General features: G+C 56.2%; 1 protein-coding gene across 1 annotated transcript in view; it reads left to right on the top strand.

Annotated features, from left to right (window-relative positions):
• The window catches only part of SND1 (staphylococcal nuclease and tudor domain containing 1), a 426,619-nt gene extending 408,006 nt beyond the window's left edge, over positions 1–18,613 (top strand). The window contains exons 17-24 of the mRNA XM_025929258.2: positions 2,306–2,494; positions 8,806–8,947; positions 12,179–12,302; positions 13,201–13,270; positions 14,365–14,478; positions 16,055–16,258; positions 17,861–17,905; positions 17,999–18,613. Of these exons, the coding sequence (XP_025785043.1) occupies positions 2,306–2,494; positions 8,806–8,947; positions 12,179–12,302; positions 13,201–13,270; positions 14,365–14,478; positions 16,055–16,258; positions 17,861–17,905; positions 17,999–18,064 (954 nt within the window). The 3' untranslated portion in view covers positions 18,065–18,613. The remainder of the gene's footprint in view (positions 1–2,305; positions 2,495–8,805; positions 8,948–12,178; positions 12,303–13,200; positions 13,271–14,364; positions 14,479–16,054; positions 16,259–17,860; positions 17,906–17,998) is intronic.
• The last annotated feature ends 758 nt before the right edge of the window (positions 18,614–19,371 follow it).

Genomic DNA, 19,371 nt, shown 5'->3' with positions numbered 1-19,371 from the left:
CTTATACCAACCTAGGACCACCATGCTTAACCCTGTGCTTGCTCCCCGTGGAACTCTCCCAGGACTAGAGAAGGGTTAAGACTTTGGTCTTCCGATTGAATTCTTTGTGCCCAGAAGGATAGGTACGGCACAGGGCTTGGCTAGAGAGGTCACAAGTCAAGATACTTGGGAGTAGCCCCATCCCTCCACTGAGCCCAGCCCACCTGCCCCTGAATGCCTTTGATGGAGAAATTACCTTGGTTGCAGCAGCCATAATGAAAGGGGAAGCAGAGACCCACAGGCTACAGTTTTATCTCCCTCTGTAACCCAAGATGGATTCGGTGAGAGGACAGTGCCCAAGGCTAGAGATTTCTTTCCTCTGTGCCTGGCTGGGCCCAGGGACTTGTCAAGCCCAAGTTAGCATATCGATTGCAGGCAGGGAGAGGCTGGTAAGTGTGAAGTCAGCCAACAGGGTTGGTAGTGTTGACCCCAGAAGTGGCTCCCAGTCACTGTGTCTGTTGCTAGTGTGAGCCCTTGAGAGGCCATCGTCTGGTTTGCAGCATCAGAGGTGAGGTGTGAATTTGGGGTTTGCTATGTGGAGTGAGGTCTAAGTGCGGGCACCTTATAGGATGAGAAGGATTGTACCTGCCTGGGTATTTCATCAACCCGTCTCTGGGGTTCTTGCCTCCATTCTAGCAATCGGGTGCCAAGAGGAATTATGCCAGGGAGCATCAAGCTTCTTGTCACCACCACACTGGCCCACCACAGGCTTCTCAGAACTGGAAAGAGGCCGTGTGCTCAAGCAGGGCAGCTGTCCTCAGTTTTAGGAAAACGACACTTGGCTACTAACATGGTAAAAGACCAGAGGTCCAGGAATAGGGGACCTACCTACCCACCTACAGAGTCAGCTTGGAACGGATCTATATAGTATCTTTTTTTTTTTTTTTTTTTTTCCTAGCTCTAATAAACTCTTCATATCTGCTTCTGGGCCAGACCCCAACCTCAGGCATCGTTGAACTTGCATTTCCACTTGAAGGGTTAACCGTAAGCCTTAAGTAGGAAGAGGGTGTTCAAGAAAAGGGAAAAGCCAGGGTCCTGCCTTCCTGGTCCTACCCCTTCTTCTCCCCATTGCCTTCTGTCTGCATGCCCAAGTCACCTCTGTCTACTTACAGGGTGCCATGTCCCCCACATCTCTCCCTGCTCTCTTCCCTCTCCTTCCCTCCGCTCTCCTCTCTAACCCTCTGCCCTGGGCTGCTGCTGCTGGCTCCAGCCCAGGCTTCAAAGAATTCCCAGGTATTTAGACATTCATTTTATTGCTTAATCGAGCTTGAAGCTGTTTAAATTAATACAAGTTTTCATATTTGGCAGCAAAGACTTTTACAAGCCCCTTTTAGCAGAGAAAGGAGGAGGTTGGGAGAGAATCAAAGAAGAAATTCACCCTGGGCCATTGCCTTCATGAGGTGGAAGCAGATCAGCTACCACAAGGGCCAAGGCATCAAGGCCACCCTCTTGGAGGAGCAGAGTCAGTACTTGGGTTCGGGGTCTTGGGGAGGCCCTCAGTGGAGGAGGCTCAGATGCCCCCGAGCCCTGCAGGGATCCCTGAGGGTTCTGAGGTTCCGCCACAGCATAAGGCCCCAAAGACTGGCCTGATGGTAGTGACCACACCCTTCTAGTCGCTCCCTGTCAGGAGCAGCCCCCTGCTGTGGTCACCCCACAAATGCCCTCGTGTGTTAGTAAACTTCCTGTTCGCATCCTTCTGCCCACCTGCCCCCTTCCCGCCTCTCCTCGCCTGGCTCTCATCTAGCCATTTTCATCACCTCTGTTAAGCATTAATTCCTTCAGCTGTACACCCCTCTCCCCAGGGATTGTCTTGCTTCCCCAGGGCCTGCCTGTCTTCCTAGAAGAGCCGGGGGTGGGTGGGCGCTAAAGAAGAGTGGGATGTTCCCGGAGCTATGTCTGCTGCTTGTCTCACTCCCGATCCCCAGGCTGCACTCACACGCACACGGCTAACGCAGACTCCCTTGCTTAAGCTAAGGGGAGCCGAGTTTACCCTGGGAGCCGTCTGCCAAAAGATCTGAGAAGAAGGGAGTTTTGAAGTTGCTTGGTCAGTGACGTATCTGTAAGAATGATTCTGGGGTGTGAGAGGCTAGAACGCGTAGGTCCCACTCACAACTGAAGCGAAGGGTTCTAAGAGGGTCAGCAGTGCTGGAGCTCCAGTGAGCTCTTGCTCTTGTGCCTGATGCGCTCCTGTCCTGTGGTGTGAACGCCCTGGCAGCTGGCCAGGGCCTCCCCCTGCAGGCTGACACCCCCTTTCTCTGTTCCCCAGGTAGAGGTGGAGGTGGAGAGCATGGACAAGGCCGGCAACTTCATCGGCTGGCTGCACATCGATGGCGCCAACCTGTCCGTCTTGCTGGTGGAGCACTCACTCTCCAAGGTCCACTTCACCGCTGAGCGCAGCTCCTACTACAAATCCCTGCTGTCTGCTGAGGAGGCCGCCAAGCAGAAGAAAGAAAAGGTACGGGTGTGGAATCGGGCCTGGCCGGGGAGGAGGTGGGCGCCACCCCAGAGCTCAGACTTCCCGCCTTCCCGCCCCTCCCAACACCACTGCCTCCACACAACAGACAGAGTGGTTATCCGCCCCCCCGAGGGACCCCGCTTGGTGTTGGTCTCAGACCCCATGTCAGGAGCCACACGTGACCGAGGGAGAGGCTGCCAGCTTAGGCTTCCTCAGCCAGCCACGGGCCTCCTCTGGTGGACCTGGTGAAGGAGAACGCTGTCTGGAAGGTGACCTTGGAGCCATGAGAGGAGTGCCTGGGAGAGCCCCTTGTGAGCAGGAGACTGGGGAGTCCTCCCTTCGCCAGCCCCGACCCTTCTTTGCTGCCCTCGGAGCAGCTGGGCGACCCGCAGCCCACTTCTGAATTTCCTTCGCATCGCCCTGCAGGGAAGCCCATTTTGGAAGCTACCCCAGGAGATGCATAAAGCTGTTAGGACAGCAGATTTATAGCCCATCAGTCTCTGCAGACACTGCATTGAAGAGACAAGGGGGGTGGGTCGGAAAGCAGCTTTTGGAAACAAATGGACGATTAAGGAACCCAGTGGTTTGGTGGTGGGAGCTGGGCTTGGCACCCCCCGACTCAGCCTGTCGCCACTGACTTATAGTCCAGCCCTGATAATGGGGATAAATCAGCCGGCCACCAATTTGTCAGGGCTTCTCTGAGCTTGAGGAGGATTTCATGGGACAGCCGTGCTGAGCCATAAATTTGTTCCAGGAATAAACGTTTCCTTCCCCATGGGGCAGCCATCTGGCTTGCAACTCGCCTCCCAAAGTCAAGGCCCAGACACCTGCCAAAAGGAGTAGGGGGCATCAGGGCCCAGAGGCTCCTCATTCTCTTCCAGCCCAGAGCAGCCACCTCCTCACTGGGTCCTTCCCAGCTGTCTTCCTTCAGGCACTGGCCCAGGGACTCCTGCCTAGATCTCTCTGTCTTTTCTTCCCGTCCCCTGGGGATTGGGACAGGTGACCAACCCTAATGAGAGTGGAAGAACTGTAGGGAGTGGTGACCCACAAATCTTGGGACAGGTGAGAGGGACTGTCCATGTCTTGGAGGAATAGGCCACCATGAGGCCTCTGAGGACACTTCCACCCTTCCTTGTCCCAATTCTGCTCACAGTAAACCCCGTCTTCCTAGAGTGATGGGGAAGCAGGCAACCTTAGCCCCTACTGCAAAGGAGCTTCCTCTTGGCTTTCCTGTTAGTGAGAGCTGAACTTAAGACTGCCAGCCCCGTGTCCTGTGCCTACTGAAGGGAAAGGCTGAGACGTGGTGCTGGGGCCTTGTGTGCAAAGGGCTGAACCTTCACCAAAGAATTAGCAGCAGGGGGTCAGCGTGGCAAGCACCGGCCTCTAAAGCCCAGATTCTGAAAGCGTCTCTGCCCCCAGGCCCTGCTCCCTTAGTCACTCAGCACACGAGCCTCTTCCGGTCTGAGTGACCCTCTGTTCTCTGAGATTAGAGACCCCAAAGGGACCCAAGAGAAGACAGAGGGGAATCTGGCCTGAGGTGGAGGAATGGGTGCCTTGCTGGGTGTTGTACTGGGCACCACTATTTCCTATGCAGTGGATTTGTCTGAAAGAGCCCAGGTCATCATTTCACTCTTGCCACATGATGATGTTGAGGAGTAATTACCAGTGATTAATTACTTCCACAGGCTGCGTGGTTTTGTTCCAGTCCAATTAAAATGCAGTGCGCTACTCAGTGCAAGGGCCTGCCTGCCTGCTGGGTCCCTGTCCCGCACATCCCATCCTCTTCGGGGGTCGTGGCAGAACCTAGTATGCCTTGCCTCTTCCGGTGGGGTTGGTTCCCTGGAGCGGTGTGTGTGTGTGTGTGTGTGTGTGTGTGTGTGTGTGTGTGTGTGTGTGTGGAGCACTGCAGCCCCCTCAGAGTTGGCTGGACTCAGATGAGAGAATTTGGTAGTCGCTGCATATCTGAGGTATTCCCAGGATGGAGGCAAGGATCTCCAACCTTGCCTCACTTGTGACCCCATGAGGGCTGCCTTAGCTGTCCGGAGACAGGCACATGTGGCTAAGGGATCATGGTGGTACCTGTGAGCTAACCAAGGAAAGGTAATGCTGAGAGATTTTGTGAGACTAAGAGCATGCAGAAGTCTTTGGGGAATGTGATTATGTGCGTGCACATTTGTTAGCGGGTCTGAGGGAACCTGGCAATGCTAGCTTCCCTTCCATGAGAACTTAGCTGCCTCCCTGCTGGGCCTGATTCCTCCCTGTGCCCTGCAGACTTCTCTCCTCATGAAGATGCTGGTTGGGCCCTCCTCTTCCTCTACAGGAAGCTAATGCCAGGTTACCCCCTCCTCCTCCAGGAATCCTGGGTGGGTCTGTGGACCAAAGAGGGAAACATAGATGGCAGGCACCAGAACTGCCCTCCCTCCCCACCCCCCCCTTCTGCCCCAGCAGAGCCCTGGACAGGGCTGGGTTGGCCATTGATCGCCTTTTATTGAGCTTGTCTTCCCCACTGAGACCTTGAAGGCCTCCACAACCCTGGCCCCGAGCCAGCCCCACCCTTGGAGCCTATTGAGCGGAGATATTAAATAGGATTTAGAAAGGAAGGCCTCCAGCCAGTGGAGCCTCAGTTCACATCCCCGTCTCCTGCCAGAAAGAGGATCTGGGACTCCCTGGGGAGGGTGTACAGGAAAGAGGGAGGGCCAGGGACGGGTGAGGACAGGAGGAGAGAGCCTATGCCCCTGACCTGGCCCCACAATGTAGACAGGAACTGGCATGACAGAGCAGCAATAGAACAGAGAAGGGAGGAAGGAGCCGCCTCCCTTGCCCATTCCCCTGCCTAGGTCTAAGGCCAGGGTCACGGAGGGGTTACCAAGGGGCCCCGCCTCAGGACACAGTGCCATCCTGGCCCCCAGCCTGACCACAAACCCTACCACGAATCAGAGGAGCTGGGAAAAGGCCTTTCCACATTAATGCAGTCCGGAGGTTTTCCCAGAGCCCTCTTGGGTGGGTCTCCCAGCATGCCTAGGCCCTGCTGCTTAGACCCAGTTCAGGCTTGCCTGCACTAAAGGCCAAGAGCATTCCCAGCTTCAGCGTCCCATCCTCTGGTCGGCATCTTGGCCACGCAGGTCCTTCCCCAGCTCTTACATCTGCCCAGAGCCTGGAGGGAGAGCCATAAGGCACTGATTCTGTGCACACACAATTACTGTTCTCTCTGGAAGGGGTCTTTGGGTCTTCTTTGTCATCGCCCCATGGGTCCAGGATGAGGAGCATCCCTCCTGGGAATTCCCCAAAACAGGCTCCTTGGCAGGGATCTGAACTGTGAGAGGGCTAGGGATGGCTGTAGGGAAGTGGCACCCGTCTGGCAGGTGCCCGCCAGTGTGTCTGTCCCCTCTGCCCCAGTTTGCAGAAAGGCAACATAAGCCATTATGGGCAAAACGTGCCCTTGTTCTAAGAGTGGGCCAAGCTCTCAGCTGACTGTCTCCTTCCCACCAAGAAGCCACCAAGCCGGGCTACGTTTACCGGCTGGCTGGGGGCTAGGTCCCAGGGAACAGATGGTCACCTCCGTCTCCTGAGGGAAACCTGCAGGGCTCCACTATTCAAGGGGCCAAGCCAGCTCCCTCTTAGAAATGGAGTTCCTTTATCTGAGGAGCAGCTCTTCCTGTCCTACCCTTTGGCAATCTCATGCTTCTGGTGTCTTTTCACCTTGGCAGGCAGCGGGGGGTACACCCTGCTGTGCCCCTCCTACCAGTGAGCTGTGGGACCTTGTCACTGGACTGGCCCCACTGCCACACTCCTTGTGGGAGCAAGGGCCTGCAGGCCGTCCCTGAGGCTTTTGTTTGCATCATCCGTGACCTCCAGCTTGCTGCCCACCTGAGCCTGCCTGCAGAGGAGCTCCACCCTTCTCCCCAAGGAGGAAACCTGATGCTGTCGCCCAAGGCGCATTTACTTGAGGAGTCATTAGCAGTTCCTGCTCCCCCGCTGTCAGTCTGTTCCCAATTCATCACCACCGCTGAGGAGACTCTTTCCCCACAGCCCCCACAGCCGAGGGAAGCAGGGCAGGGTTAGGATGGAGCCCAGAACGGCTCTGAGCCTCAGGCCCACTCCAGGCCAACGTCTGAGACGTGCTGGCTGCACCTGGGAGGGAACCAGAAGAGCGAGGTAGATGGGAGAAGGGCCCACTGCCTGGGGGTGGGGCAGAAGGAAGGCTGAGGGGTTGGAGGGAGGGTAGGTACTGGCTGGTGGGGGGAGGCGGCACTTGGCTTCAGCTCAGTTGAGGCAGTACTGACAGTCCTGTGTCTCAGTGAGAGTCCCGTCGGTCCTCGAGCTGCAGAGGTCCCAGAGAGGCTAGGACTGACTGAGTCGTCACCTCCCTGGGGAACTTTCCCCTAGCAGGGCCCAGAGAGAAAGTCTACCTCAACAGGATGTGGGCCTTGGAACCGGAAGTAACCGTGGGTGGTCCCCCAGAGTGCTCCCAGCAGTCTGTGCCGTGGCCTCCAATGGGAGAGGCCCTTTCACAGGGAAGTCCGAAGGCTAGAGATGGCCTTGGGCCAGGAGTCTCTGAACTGACTGAGTTGAAGTCCTGCTCTCTGCCTCCTTTCCCGTGGCCACCAGTCCTCGGCACGTGGAAAGCAGAGGTGTCCAGACGCCAGGGATTAAGGGGGCAGCTGCGCCGGGACTGGTGCTGGGAGAGAGTGAGAGGGGAGACCTGTTGGGGTTAGAGTCTGACCTCAGATGGCAGAAGGCAAGGGCACTACTGCGTGTGGCTGGCCGAGGTTTGGGCCCGGGTGACGTCTCTCCCATCCCCCTCGGCCGTTCCCTGGCAGCCTCCCTTGGGCTCAGCCCCTGTTGCTCATTCCAGTTCTCAGGGCCCTGGTCCTCAGTGTCCCCTTCCAGTGGAAGAGTACTCACACCGCATGAAAGGCAGGAGGGTAGCCTCTGCAGGTGGGACCCAAAAAGGTTCAGTAATTCAGACATCCCTGTCCTTGGGCTGCTTCTTCGTGCCATCCAGGGATCCGCAGGTCAGCTGAGTGATTCTGCGGTCATGTGGCACAGCCCACAGGTTCCAGGGGCCTCTTCCCTCTTGCAAGGAAGAAAAGGAGATGCAGGAGGTCTGTGGCTTGACTGAAGTCAAACAGCAAATTGAAGGACAAGAGCCCACATCACCCACCTACAACCTTTCCCTCTGTGTCTAGAGGCCCTGTCAATGCCAAAATGTCCCCTTGAGGACCTTGAAGCTTGAAGATCTCTAGCACCTGGGTGTCCAGGTCCAGATCCTGGTCCTGCTACTTCTAGCAAGCCTGGGTGCCTCTGGTCCCTCCTTTATAAAACAGGGTAATGTTAATACTTACTCAAAGGGTTGTCGTACGGATTAAAGGAATTAATACTTGGAGAATGTTTAGAATGGCGCCTGGCACCTAGTAAGCATGTATGTTTTGGCTAATACTTTTATTACCCCCTGTTCTTGTGTGACTGTGGGACTCCGTGTGTGGTCCAGTCCCTCACCCCCTTCTTGCTGCTCAACTGGACAGCCCCGCCCTCTCCTGCTCTGACAGGCTTCACTACCGGGATAATCTCCTGGCCGCGGGATCGGACTTGATGCCCCGTCACATCGAATCAGCTTCTGAGCCACTGCAGCCCTGACAGTGCAGGGCCAGGGGAGGAGGAGAAAGGCGAGGGTGGAGGGGAGTGGCCCAGCTTCTGAGCTGGGGACAGAGCAACCTGCTTGAGGTGAGGACACAGAAGTTGCTGAGGCAAGGCATTCCCGAACAGTGACAAGCCCTCCCCTCCGTGGCCCGGGGCTGTCACTTGGAGAACTTCCAGAGTGCCATGGCCCTGGGCAGTGCGAAGGCCTCAAGAGTTCAGAGTGACCCCTACTGAGTGATGTCAGAGAGGAAAGTGGGGTCCTAGAACCACTGCGACACCAAGGTTCTCACGCTCTGGTTTGCATGAGGATTGCCTGGGAGTCTGCTTTGGTTTGCTTCACTTTCTCTGGGTGCAGTTACAACAGACCCTAACTTGACATACCTGCGTCAGGACCCAGGGACCAGCATTTTTAATAAGCTCCCCACTTGCTTCTGACACCTGCCAGAATTTGAGAGCTGATCAATCAGAAGAATTTCAGAGTACTCCCCTTACCCACTCAGACATACGAGAGGTCTAGGGGCTCGGGCCAGTGTGACGTGAGTGCCCTGTGATGACCTCCGCACTCCTTCACCCCAGGGGTGACCCCACTTGCCCAAAGACCTTTTCCTGCGTTTTTTCTGGCTTCACTTCTAAACCTCCCACCCCCCACCCTTTGCTGCCCGCACATGCAGGTCTGGGCCCACTATGAGGAGCAGCCCGTGGAGGAGGTAGCGCCCGTGCTAGAGGAGAAGGAGCGCTCGGCCAGCTACAAGCCCGTGTTTGTGACGGAGATCACTGACGACCTGCATTTCTACGTGCAGGATGTGGAGACCGGTGAGTATGCTACCTCCAGAACCCACTCTGCTCAGTGGAGGGAGGGGCACAGCCCACACGTTCCGGAGACCTCTCCCAGTCTGTGGCTGCTCCCCATCCCCCAGGCCCCGTGCGCTGCTCTGGGGCTCATTACATGCACTGCCAGTGAGCCCTGGCATGGGCAAGGCCAAGCAGGTCCTCTGAGGGCTGGTGAGGTAGCCTGTCTTGTCTAGGTGGTATTTGGAGATGCTCGGGAAATTGTTTTGCTCTCGGACACTCCTGGCTGGGCTGGGCGTGGGGATTTGTAGCCCTCGGAGTGTATCAGGAAGCAAAGAACAGATTGTCTCTATGTGTGGTCAGGAAGCACAAACCAGCTTCACTTGGCCCTCCTCCCCCTCAGCTTCCTTGGGAAGGCAGCAGGAGGAGAGGAGCCTGGGTTTTTTTTCTCTGGGGCTTCTCCTTCTCTAGAGGTTACCGTAGCCCTCAGTGGTAGTCAGTTGCCATGGAAACAGGCAGCGCTCTAGGGAAGTCATCCCCGGGCAGTCTTTCTGAAGGACCCTCTCTCTCCATCCTCCTTCCTCCTGCCTTCAAGTGATGTACACTGTGGCCAGGGCCTTCTCTGCAGAGACCTCAGGCTTCTGGAGCAGAGAGGACGGTAGAGGTCACTCTCACGGTGGTGGCCCTGTGACCCCTCTAGATGGACTTCCTACCCCCACTGCATTTGCTCTGTCTACCCTGACCTCCCTCCTCTCATTGACACCCTGTGCAGGGAACCAGTTTAGTTGAGGGCAAAGGAAAAGGCTTTTTAGAGCTGCCTCTGCGTCCAAGGAGCCAGATCCTTGCAAAGCAGAGGGGCCCGAAGATGTCGCTGGCACCCAAGGCAGTCCCGTGGGTGGCAGGGTGCGGCTCTGCCTGGCCTCCTGTGCCCCCTGCCAGGCCCACTCCAGATCATCAGCCTCATGCCAGCCACTTCCCCTCTAATGATATTTCCCAGGCAGCTGCTTTTGTGGCGATGTTATTTCACCGAGGAAAACCAACCTTTCCAAGCCCTCGTCTGGCTGTACTTGGGAGGGGGAAAAGCTAGCAGGCGGAGAGATGGGCTGATGAGCCTTCAGGATTAGGTTCCCCTTGAGGTCAGCTGCAGTCCTGCTGCACAGTGGCCTGGCATTGCCAGGTCTGGGTGGTGTGACGAGGAAAGGAGTCTTTCAGTGGTGGCCTGGGTAGGAAGGAGATCGGTTTCTGAGCACAGGAGCCAGAAAGGATGGCCCTCGGGAAGCTCAGGGGAAAGGGAACTCAAAGAAGGCCCTGCCCAAGGGACAGCAGCTCCCTGGCCAGCTCTACCTGGCCTCAGCATCCTGTGAGGTAGGACCCACCTTGGATAAGACCAGGTCCGGAAGTCTCGAGGGGACAAAACTTGAGGGTTCAAGGCCTTCGGCCACATAGTCTCTGTAATTTCAGAGGCTTCCTGTGCATGCCCTGTACCCTGCCAGCTGTCTCCGCAGCTGTAGGGAGCCAGGACCCTGTAGCAAGTGGTGGCCAAGGCAGAAAATACGGAACAAAGGAAACAAGGGGGAAACCATGTATTCTTGGAACATTGGAGAAGGGAGTGAGGTGCTTGTTGGCACGCCACCTGGAGGGCTGCAGTGGGCTCCAGAGAAAACCCTGACCTCAGTTGGTTCCATAAAATCCATGAAAATAAACTTCAGCATGTACAGCCTCCCTCTTCTGAAACCTTTCATCCTCTCTTAGGGGACATCCTCTTGCCCTGTCTCTCTTCTCTTAATTAAAGCCTGCCTTCAGGAAGGATCTAATGAAATGATGAAAGCATTGCCATTAGCTGTAAATGACCAGCCAGACTCTGTGCAAGGACCTGTTTGCGGGAGCCAAAGTCTGCTTCTGTTGCCTTGGAGCAAAAAAATAAAAAATAAAAATAGACCACGTATAGAAGGAATTTGTCTGTGTAGAGGGAGTACTGCTGGGTGGGGGAAGGGCAACTGCTTCTTCACAAAAGTCTGTTCTGAAACTGAGGCTCATGAATGCTGGGACAGTGGGCTACACAGAGGCCCACGAGTGGACACGTCCTTGTGTGCCTACGCAGAGTGCATCCTCGATACAGTTGAATTCTTAAGCACCCTCCATGCGGCAGATTTACTAGACCTTGCAAGAGTAAACAGAACCAAGTGAGCAATGATCTGTGCCCTGAAGGAGCTCACAGTGTAGTGGCAGAAACATAAACCCAGACAGGGAACGTATAAGGCCAACTGTGACAAGTGTGCCAAAAGCCAACATGTGTTAGGCACCTGTTACAGTGTGGCTTCGGGCCCTGGAGGTGGAGAGAAGAATCCTGTACCCACACCACACGAACCCAGCTACCCTCACCTCAGAGAGCAAAGGGGGCACGGCGGGGCTTGATGCAGAGCTAGAATCAGGGCCAAGAGGGATGGAAGGGTAAAGCCACTGGGGACCGGTGCTTAGCGGCATGGGGGTGGGGACACAACAGGAAGGAGCAAGGAGGGAACCTGAGAGGACCCTAGGTGTTGCCAAACCTGGCGATGACCAGCTGACGAGCGGCAGGGACTCGGGATTTGGGAAGGACCAGCAGGAAAGAGCAAGGGATTCGGTAAGATCGGCAGGGAAGGAGACTGTCTCCCCTAGTCGAAGAGGGCCCCGGGTTGGGCTGAGAGCTTGGAACCCCAGCCTGGAAATACCAAAGTTTGCTTTTGCACGTACTTCACAGGGTGAGCGAGGTCAGAGTAGCCTGAGGCCCTTTCTTTGTCCAGGGTTGGGTGGGGGCCATCCCTCATTTCTGTGTTTCCCCCTGGGAGACATAGCAAAGAGTGGCTGCTGTCAGTCACCGCCTCTGTGACCCAGGCCAGGGCCAGCCCTTGTAGGAATTAAGCTGGGCTGCTTCCACCCAGAACGAGGCTGGTTGGCTATGCTTCACACCCCCATGCTTTCTCCACCTCCTTAAGCAGAACCCAAGGAACATTCCCGAGGGCTGCCACTGCCACGGCCAGTAGGTTGGAGAGCCGAGGTTGGAAGGAAGACTATGTGCCTCTGAGGTGTCAGCAAGCCCCTGTTCCACTTTTGAAGACCACATGAACCTCTTGAGCAGATGCCACAGAGGACTTCCCTACGGAATGGGGCAAGCCAGTGCCACAGGCGACCTACAGAATTCCACATGCTTCCTGCTCCCCGGCCCCATCTAGAGAACATGGCGCCCAGGTCTCACTACCTCTTCCTCCCCTACAGGCACCCAGCTAGAGAAGCTGATGGAGAACATGCGAAACGACATCGCCAGCCACCCTCCTGTCGAAGGCTCCTATGCCCCCCGCCGGGGGGAATTCTGTATTGCCAAGTTTGTAGATGGAGAATGGTAAGCCACTTGTACCTGAGCAGAGCAAAGAGTCTTAAGCAGGAGCAGTTGCAGGTCTGTCCTCAGGGCACAGGCCTACAGAGCTACCAGGTAGACTTCAGGCATTTGCCTTAGCCACCTGGTTTCACTGGGCGGTGGTTGTTGACCTTGGCCGGCTCTCCAGTGTGGGCCTCTTCATTGCCTGCAGCCCATCTGGGGCCTGTGATTTTCCTGCAGCCCAGTCAAGCCTCTGGAGTATAGAAGTGTTGTCTCTCCTCAATCCTGGGAAACCCTGTCGGGGGAGCCCTGGCTGGCTGGCTGGGACTGACACTCCCCTTACCCCACACAGGAGAAATGATGTCACGTGGGGTGGTGAGGGCAGAGGCTGGTTCTCAGTGAGCCCAGATCAGCCACCCCACCCTCCACCCTGGCTGTCTGGGACATGAGCAGGCGCACTCATAGGCTGCAGGAAGGTCACTCACGTCTGATCTACCAAGAGTAGGGCCCATGGCTTTCCCTGGGTGACGAAGTGACTTGGATGTGTTCCCTGCTGCGGCCTCCCAGACAGATCTGCCGGCTAATTACAGCTGCTGTTTAGTGTGCTGGGTTTAAACAGCAGACATCAATCTAGTCATTAGTCTTGTTGCTTTATGCCCCAAGGACACATTAATCTGCTTCACATGCTCCCTTCTCCCTCCCTCTGCTCCCAGCTATGCTCTGATTCCATTAGATGGTGGCCACAGCGCCGCAAGCCTAGGCCTTAGTGGAGTCCGAGAACTGCCCTCTGTGACACCCTTGGGTGTTCACTCTGAGCCCTGGGCAGGGAAATGGTGTATCCCAGCCCTGCTATCACTGAGGCTCCAGGGAGGCCAGACTCTTCAGGGCTCTCCCTTGAGCTCTTCCCACGATGCCATTGCAGGTACCGCGCCCGAGTGGAGAAAGTCGAGTCTCCTGCCAGAGTGCACGTCTTCTACATTGACTATGGCAATGTGAGTGTGGGAGACCGGGAGGTGGATGAGTAGGCAAGGGAGGGGCGCCAGGTGGCTGCCAAGGGCCATTCAGCACAGTAGTCCCCTAGGTCAAGTCCCTCTGACCTCTCAAAGGTCCCTCGAAGCTGTGAAACCACTTGCTGATAGAACAGTGAGCATGTGGGCATCTCTACTATTCGTGTAACAAGTCACTGACCCCTGAGCGACTGGGCAAAACTGATGTCTCTGGTCAGAGGTTTTTGAGAGCTGAGAAGTCTCCTTTCCAGGCCCCATGGATGAGTGCCCGGCCACACCCACGGTTCCTCATCTTCTGCCCAACCTCTCTGAAGAAAGGGCCGGTGGAGACCCTCCACACCCCACGGTTTCTGGTCCTCAGGCTTGACTAGGTGCTTGTGTGCCGATTCCCAGGACATCCCCAAACCAAGGCTTTCTGGGAAGGGAGTCACAAGGTGGCTGCACCTGGGAGTCTGTCGACAGTTCTGGGGGATTCCCTCTGGGGAAAAGCAAGTAGGAGAGAAGGTTGTAGTTCAGAACCATGCCACTCCCGAGGCGTGACGATGGTCATCTGCTTTCCTCAGGGACTAAGGTTGAGGGTCGATTAGCACCAGCCCAGAGTTGGGCCATTCTCCCAACCTGCCAACCGGGGATACACAAAAGAAGAGGTCCTGCCAGGTCGCAGGACTGTAGGGCCCCTTGTCTTGGTGTGCTTTCCCAGCAGAGCGCCCCCTGGCCAGTGGAAACATATTCAAGGAACCCATGTCCCAGAGGGAAGGCGTTGGAAAAAAACAGAGGTAGAGGTTAGTTAGATACCAGTTATCAAACTGATTATTTTTGTAGAGCCACCAGGTGTGCCAACACCGGGCCCAGGGTGAGAAGGTGTGAGTCACGGCCGACCGCCTACTGCAGGGGCGAGCGGGACATGTTCCCCCAAGACGTCACTGACTGGGCAAGCCTGTGCACAGGGCTGAGTGGAAGCAAGTCATGGTGGGAGGACCTGAGTTAGAACTCTCAGAGGCCCAGCCACCAGAGTTGTCCTGTGAGAGCCAAGGGGGCATCGAGTGTGTGATGTTCTTGGCCTGATGTGTCCTCTACAGAGAGAGATCCTGCCATCCACCCGCCTGGGTACCCTGCCACCTGCCTTCAGCACTCGTGTGCTGCCTGCTCAAGCCACAGAGTATGCCTTCGCCTTCATCCAGGTGCCCCAGGACGTGAGTCTACACATCTTCCTTCCTTCCTTCCTTGCTTCCAAAGGACGGGTCCAGTGGCACTCAGCCACTGATGCGGCCCTCACAGACTGACAGGAGAAGGTGGAAACAGTGACGAATGGTCTGTTAGCGACGGGACTCGAGAGATGAGAGCGACCAAGGAAGTTGAGGGAAGTTGCCACAGAGGACGGGGCATCAGAGCGTCTGAACTGGTTCTTCAGATGGAGGGGCCCGGTGGGCCAGGGCACTTTGGGCAAAGACTGGTCCACACAGTCGGAAGTCAGGGACCTTGTGAGCAGTGGCAAGACGTGAGAAGGGAAAGGCCTGGGGGTTGGGGAAGGGTTTTCAGCAGAGGTGTGACGTGGTCAAATCTGGTTCTGAAAGTTCCTTCAGGGGGCGTGGTCAGACTGGATGGAGTAGCGGGAAGCAACTTGGAAGTCCAGGCTAGAGATAGCGACAGCCAAACTGGGGCCACGCCCCTAGGGGCCAGGTCTCAGCGCCCTCTGTGGATGGGATGCGGGAAACGAGGAACAGAAGGTGACTGGATTTCTTATGCGTGGCTGTGTTGCTGTTGGCCAAGATGTGGGGACGAGAAGGAGTAAATTAGGAGCTGTAGGAGCTCCAGGCGTCTTGATAGTGTTCAGTTTGGAAAGCGAGAAGCCCTGGAATCCCGGATTCATAGCTAAAAGCATGGGCACCTACAAGGTGAGCGTGTGGAAGACAGGATGGGGAGGAGAGCGAGGCTTGGCGAGTGCTAGCCTTCAGCAATCCAGGGACGAAGAACCTGAGGCAGAATGTGCATCCAGAGAGGAGAACATGTGCTCGGAGTCAAGAGCCACCCAGTTCCCAGAAGCAGGGAGCTGGTCTGCAGTGTCCAGCTCCCCAGGGAGGTCAGGCTCAGGCTTGGCGGGTACCCTTGGCTCTGGCACCGAGGGAGGTCCCTGGTGCTCAGAGCGAGCAGTCTGAAAGCCTGGTTGGAGCTGCCACCAGATGCAGGGTGCTGAGGAGCAAACAGTAGGGTCAGGAATTTGCGCCATAGAACGTTTTCTGCTTTTTCATGAAATTTGCTGAAGGGCAGAAGAGAAACAGTAGGAGATGAGGGTGACAAAATAGGTCAAGGGGCAGTCTCTGGGGGGAGGGAGATGTGAGTGTGGAGAGAGCCTGAGAGGCCAGTGAATGCACCAGAGCAGGGACTGTATGGGGTTAGTGTGCTGGAGCACAGTCCTGCAGAGGTGGGGGATGACGGGAGCCAGGGCGGCCAGTGGAGGTTAGTTGGGGATGGTCAAAAGCCACTTTTTCTCCGAGACACAAGGCAGGTGGGCACGGTACTGGGGTGGGGGATAGGGATGGGATGTATGCAGGAGGCGTGGCAGGGAGGGAAAGGACAAGATCAGGAGAGGGGGCACTTTGTATCCCAAGGCTGTTTCCTTCCTTGTTAGGATCTGAGCAGGGAATGAGATGCTGGCACCTGCTGGACACTTGCTTGGAGAAGGTCCATGAGCAGGACCTGGGGTCCACGTGGCTATCTTTCAAGTTTGCACTTCTCTCTCCCATTTATCTGCATGCAACTCTGCCCCAGGAGGACGCTCGAACAGACGCCGTGGACAGTGTGGTGCGGGATATCCAGAACACTCAGTGCCTGCTCAACGTGGAACACCTGAGCGCTGGCTGCCCTCACGTCACCCTGCAGTTTGCTGATTCCAAGGGGGATGTGGGGCTGGGCTTGGTGAAGGAGGGACTGGTCATGGTGGAGGTGCGCAAGGAGAAACAGTTCCAGAAAGTGGTACGTGATGTGGAGGTGGGCTACCAGGGTAGGGGCAGGCTCCTAATGCCTCCCCACTGCCGTCACAGAGGGGCTGGGGGCTGCACCAACAGCCAGTGAGGGAGCAGGGAACCCTCCATCTTGCTGCTCCTGCTGGGGAAAGATAATGGATTTGGGTTTGTTGGGGTTTAAAAAAAAAAAAAAAAAAGCTAATTACATCCCAAATTAATTGGCTGCAGGCTTGGCTGAGAATGCAGCGGAAAATTTGAGCCGGGGGGGGGGGGGGGTGTCCCTGTGCATGTGCCCCTAGGGGGCAAGCTGGAAGGCCTTGCCAAGGGTGGCCGGAGAGGTCCATAGCCTGTCACTGCCTCTCCCTTTCTCACTTCCCTCTCCCATACCCTGCCGGGTCCGTAGCCAGCTCCTTGCACACAGGGCCACCTGAAGCCAGGCTCGGCTGGGATGGGGCCCCGAGGGACTCTGCCCCTCCAGCCCTCCAGCCAGTCTGAACAGCCCCCAGGGCTTGGAGCCCGGCCTGAGACCTCTGATCATGAGATGAGTTGAGCACCCCCAGCCATGCTGGCTTCACGGGGCAAACCATGAGGGGCTGGTGGGCACCTAGGAACTACCTGCACTTGCTGGGAGTTGGGAAGGGCACGTCTCAAGTCAGGATGGGCTGGTGGGAAGCGTGTGCCCTCGTGCAGCGCCCAGCTGAGAGGAGGGATGAGAGCCGGTGGCGCTCAAACGAGCGTTCCCTCTCCGTGTGCCCGTTGCTTCGCCTTTTCCCAGGCCTCTTTTTCTCCCCCTCTGAGTCCGTGGCACTGGTTATACAGGGCTGTAATTCATTTGGAACAAGACCCCAGTGTGAATTGCTACCATGTCTGTGGACAGAAGTGTGACACCCTTAGTCCTCTCACTAGAGACTCCCAGTGTCTTGAGATTGCCCTGGGAGTTAGCGTAAGTTTCCCTGTAGAATTTTGAGATCTCCCTGTCTCCCCTGTGAAGCTACCCATGATGTCTCTGGTGTCCAGAACATTCCTTTGCCCAGCATCTGAGATAAACACTCTACGTGTGTTCACTCATTCATTCATTCATTCAACAAGCATTTATGGAGGGCCTACATATCTCCATGAACAAGAGGCACCATTTCTGCCCTGTGGAGCCTCCATTGAAGCATGAGTTGACAAAAACAGCAACATATATACTAGATGAATGAAATTGAATGTTAGGAGATAAATGCAATGGAAAAAGAGAAGATAGAAATAAAGGATATCAGGAGTGTGCGGGAAGAGGTGATTGGAATTTTCAGTGGGGTCATTTCATTAGGCTTTCATTGAGGCTTCATTAAGAAGGTGATGCTTTACCAAAGACCTGAAGGAGCAGGATAGGTAGCCAAGTAGACCTGAGGGGAAGAGCATTTCAGGCAGACGGAACAGCCAGCACAGAGTCAAGGAACAGCAAGGAGGCCAGTGTGATGGTGCACTTTGAATCTTATTCTCAGGGAGCCGGTGATCCACTGAGCAGGAGAGTGGTGCAGACCAGACGTGGGCAGTCTCCAGGGCCATTCTTGCTGCTCAGTTGCAAATACCCACTTTGTGACCTCCCTTTCTTCCCTTGTCCCTCCAGATCACAGAGTACCTGAACGCCCAGGAGTCAGCCAAGAGTGCTAGGGTGAGTTTTTGCCTCTGGGGCTCCACGGGGGAGCTGAGGAAAGCAGCTTAGCAGGGCCCACCTCCCTGACGGTCGCATTCTGTCTTCTCACAGCTGAACCTGTGGCGCTATGGGGACTTCCGGGCCGATGACGCTGATGAGTTTGGCTACAGCCGCTAAGGAGGGAATCGGGTCTGGCCCTCAGCCCCGCTCACACCAGTACCTCCTCCTCTGCAGGGAGGGTGTTTCCAGCTCCAGACCCCAGATCAGGGGTGTAGATTGGGTCCAGCTTTGCTTCAGTGTATGGAAATGTCTCGTGGGGCGGCATCTGGGCTGGGGGTGGGGTGGGTGAACCCGAGGCTTTCAGGAGGCAGGCCATTGTCTTCTGAGATGACAGGCACTGCCATCCACAGTCTCTCCCAGCTGATTTTGTGTTTTTATTCGGAGGTTTGTTTTTTTTTAAAAGTTGTCCGCAAATCAGGAAGAAACATGAAAGACTTTGTCCTAACATAGGGCGTGACCCTGACACCCAAGGCCAGCTGCCTGCTGGTACCCCACTTCCGTCCCAGATGGCCCTTCTTCCCAGTTCTCTGTCCGGCTGTTGATTATGTGATTCCTCTGATACGTCCATTCTCAAATGCCAGCCTGTCTACATCTGCCCCCACCAGCCCTCCCCACCTCTGTATTTAAAGCTTTTGAGGCCCAATAAAATAGTACCTGCTGTCTGCAGTCCTTATTGGTCATGGTGGAGCCCAGAGCCTGGAATCTCGGCAGCCCCCACAGGAGGAGACTTGGGCACGTGAACGACCCCCGACGTAGTCATCCACATCCCTGGCCACAGCTCTGGAATCACAGCCAGCCCGGAAAGCAGGGCCATTCTTCAGAGTCATGGGCAACTCCTGGGGCCCAGGAGGCATGATGGCACCATGACCATCATGCAGAAGGCTGGAGATCTCCTATTTTAATGCATCAGTCCAGGCCCCCCGCTGCACATGGCTGCCCCCAAGGACCATGGAGATTTAGAGCAGCTTGGCAAGCAGTGCCCAGGACCGGCCACACATGGAAGGCCAGGCTCAGTCTTAACCGGTCCCCTGCAGAGAGTCACTAGTCCTGTGCTTTGCCAAGTTCTGCCAGAGCCCCAGCGGGAGCCAGAGGGGACTCTTCCCCTCTCCTGCTGTGGCTGGGGTAAAGGCTAACACCACACAGGCTGGCACAACAAGGGGTAAGAGTGGGGGCCCGGTGCGTGCCCAGCTCCCTCCACAGTGTGTGTTCATTGGCAAATGGAGCTGGAAGACCAGGTTGGGTCCAAGAGGAGTCATGGCTGCCCGCTGAGGAGATCCTGGGTCTCGAGGTTATTAGCGCTTGCTCTGTTTGACTTAATGAGGTTATCCCCCAGGTGGAGCTGGCCACAGAGCTCAGAAGACCCAGGCTGCTCCTAGCTCCTGAGGGAGGAGGGAGGCTTGAGAGCAGCCCCTGTGGTGTGCAGT

This window comes from Puma concolor, chromosome A2 (genome assembly GCF_028749965.1).
Source record: "Puma concolor isolate L17-30 chromosome A2, mPumCon1.1.hap2, whole genome shotgun sequence".
Classification (NCBI taxonomy): Eukaryota; Metazoa; Chordata; class Mammalia; order Carnivora; family Felidae; genus Puma; species Puma concolor.
The sequence above is the reverse complement of the archived record's forward strand: the minus strand, read 5'-3'. Positions and strand labels throughout refer to the sequence as shown.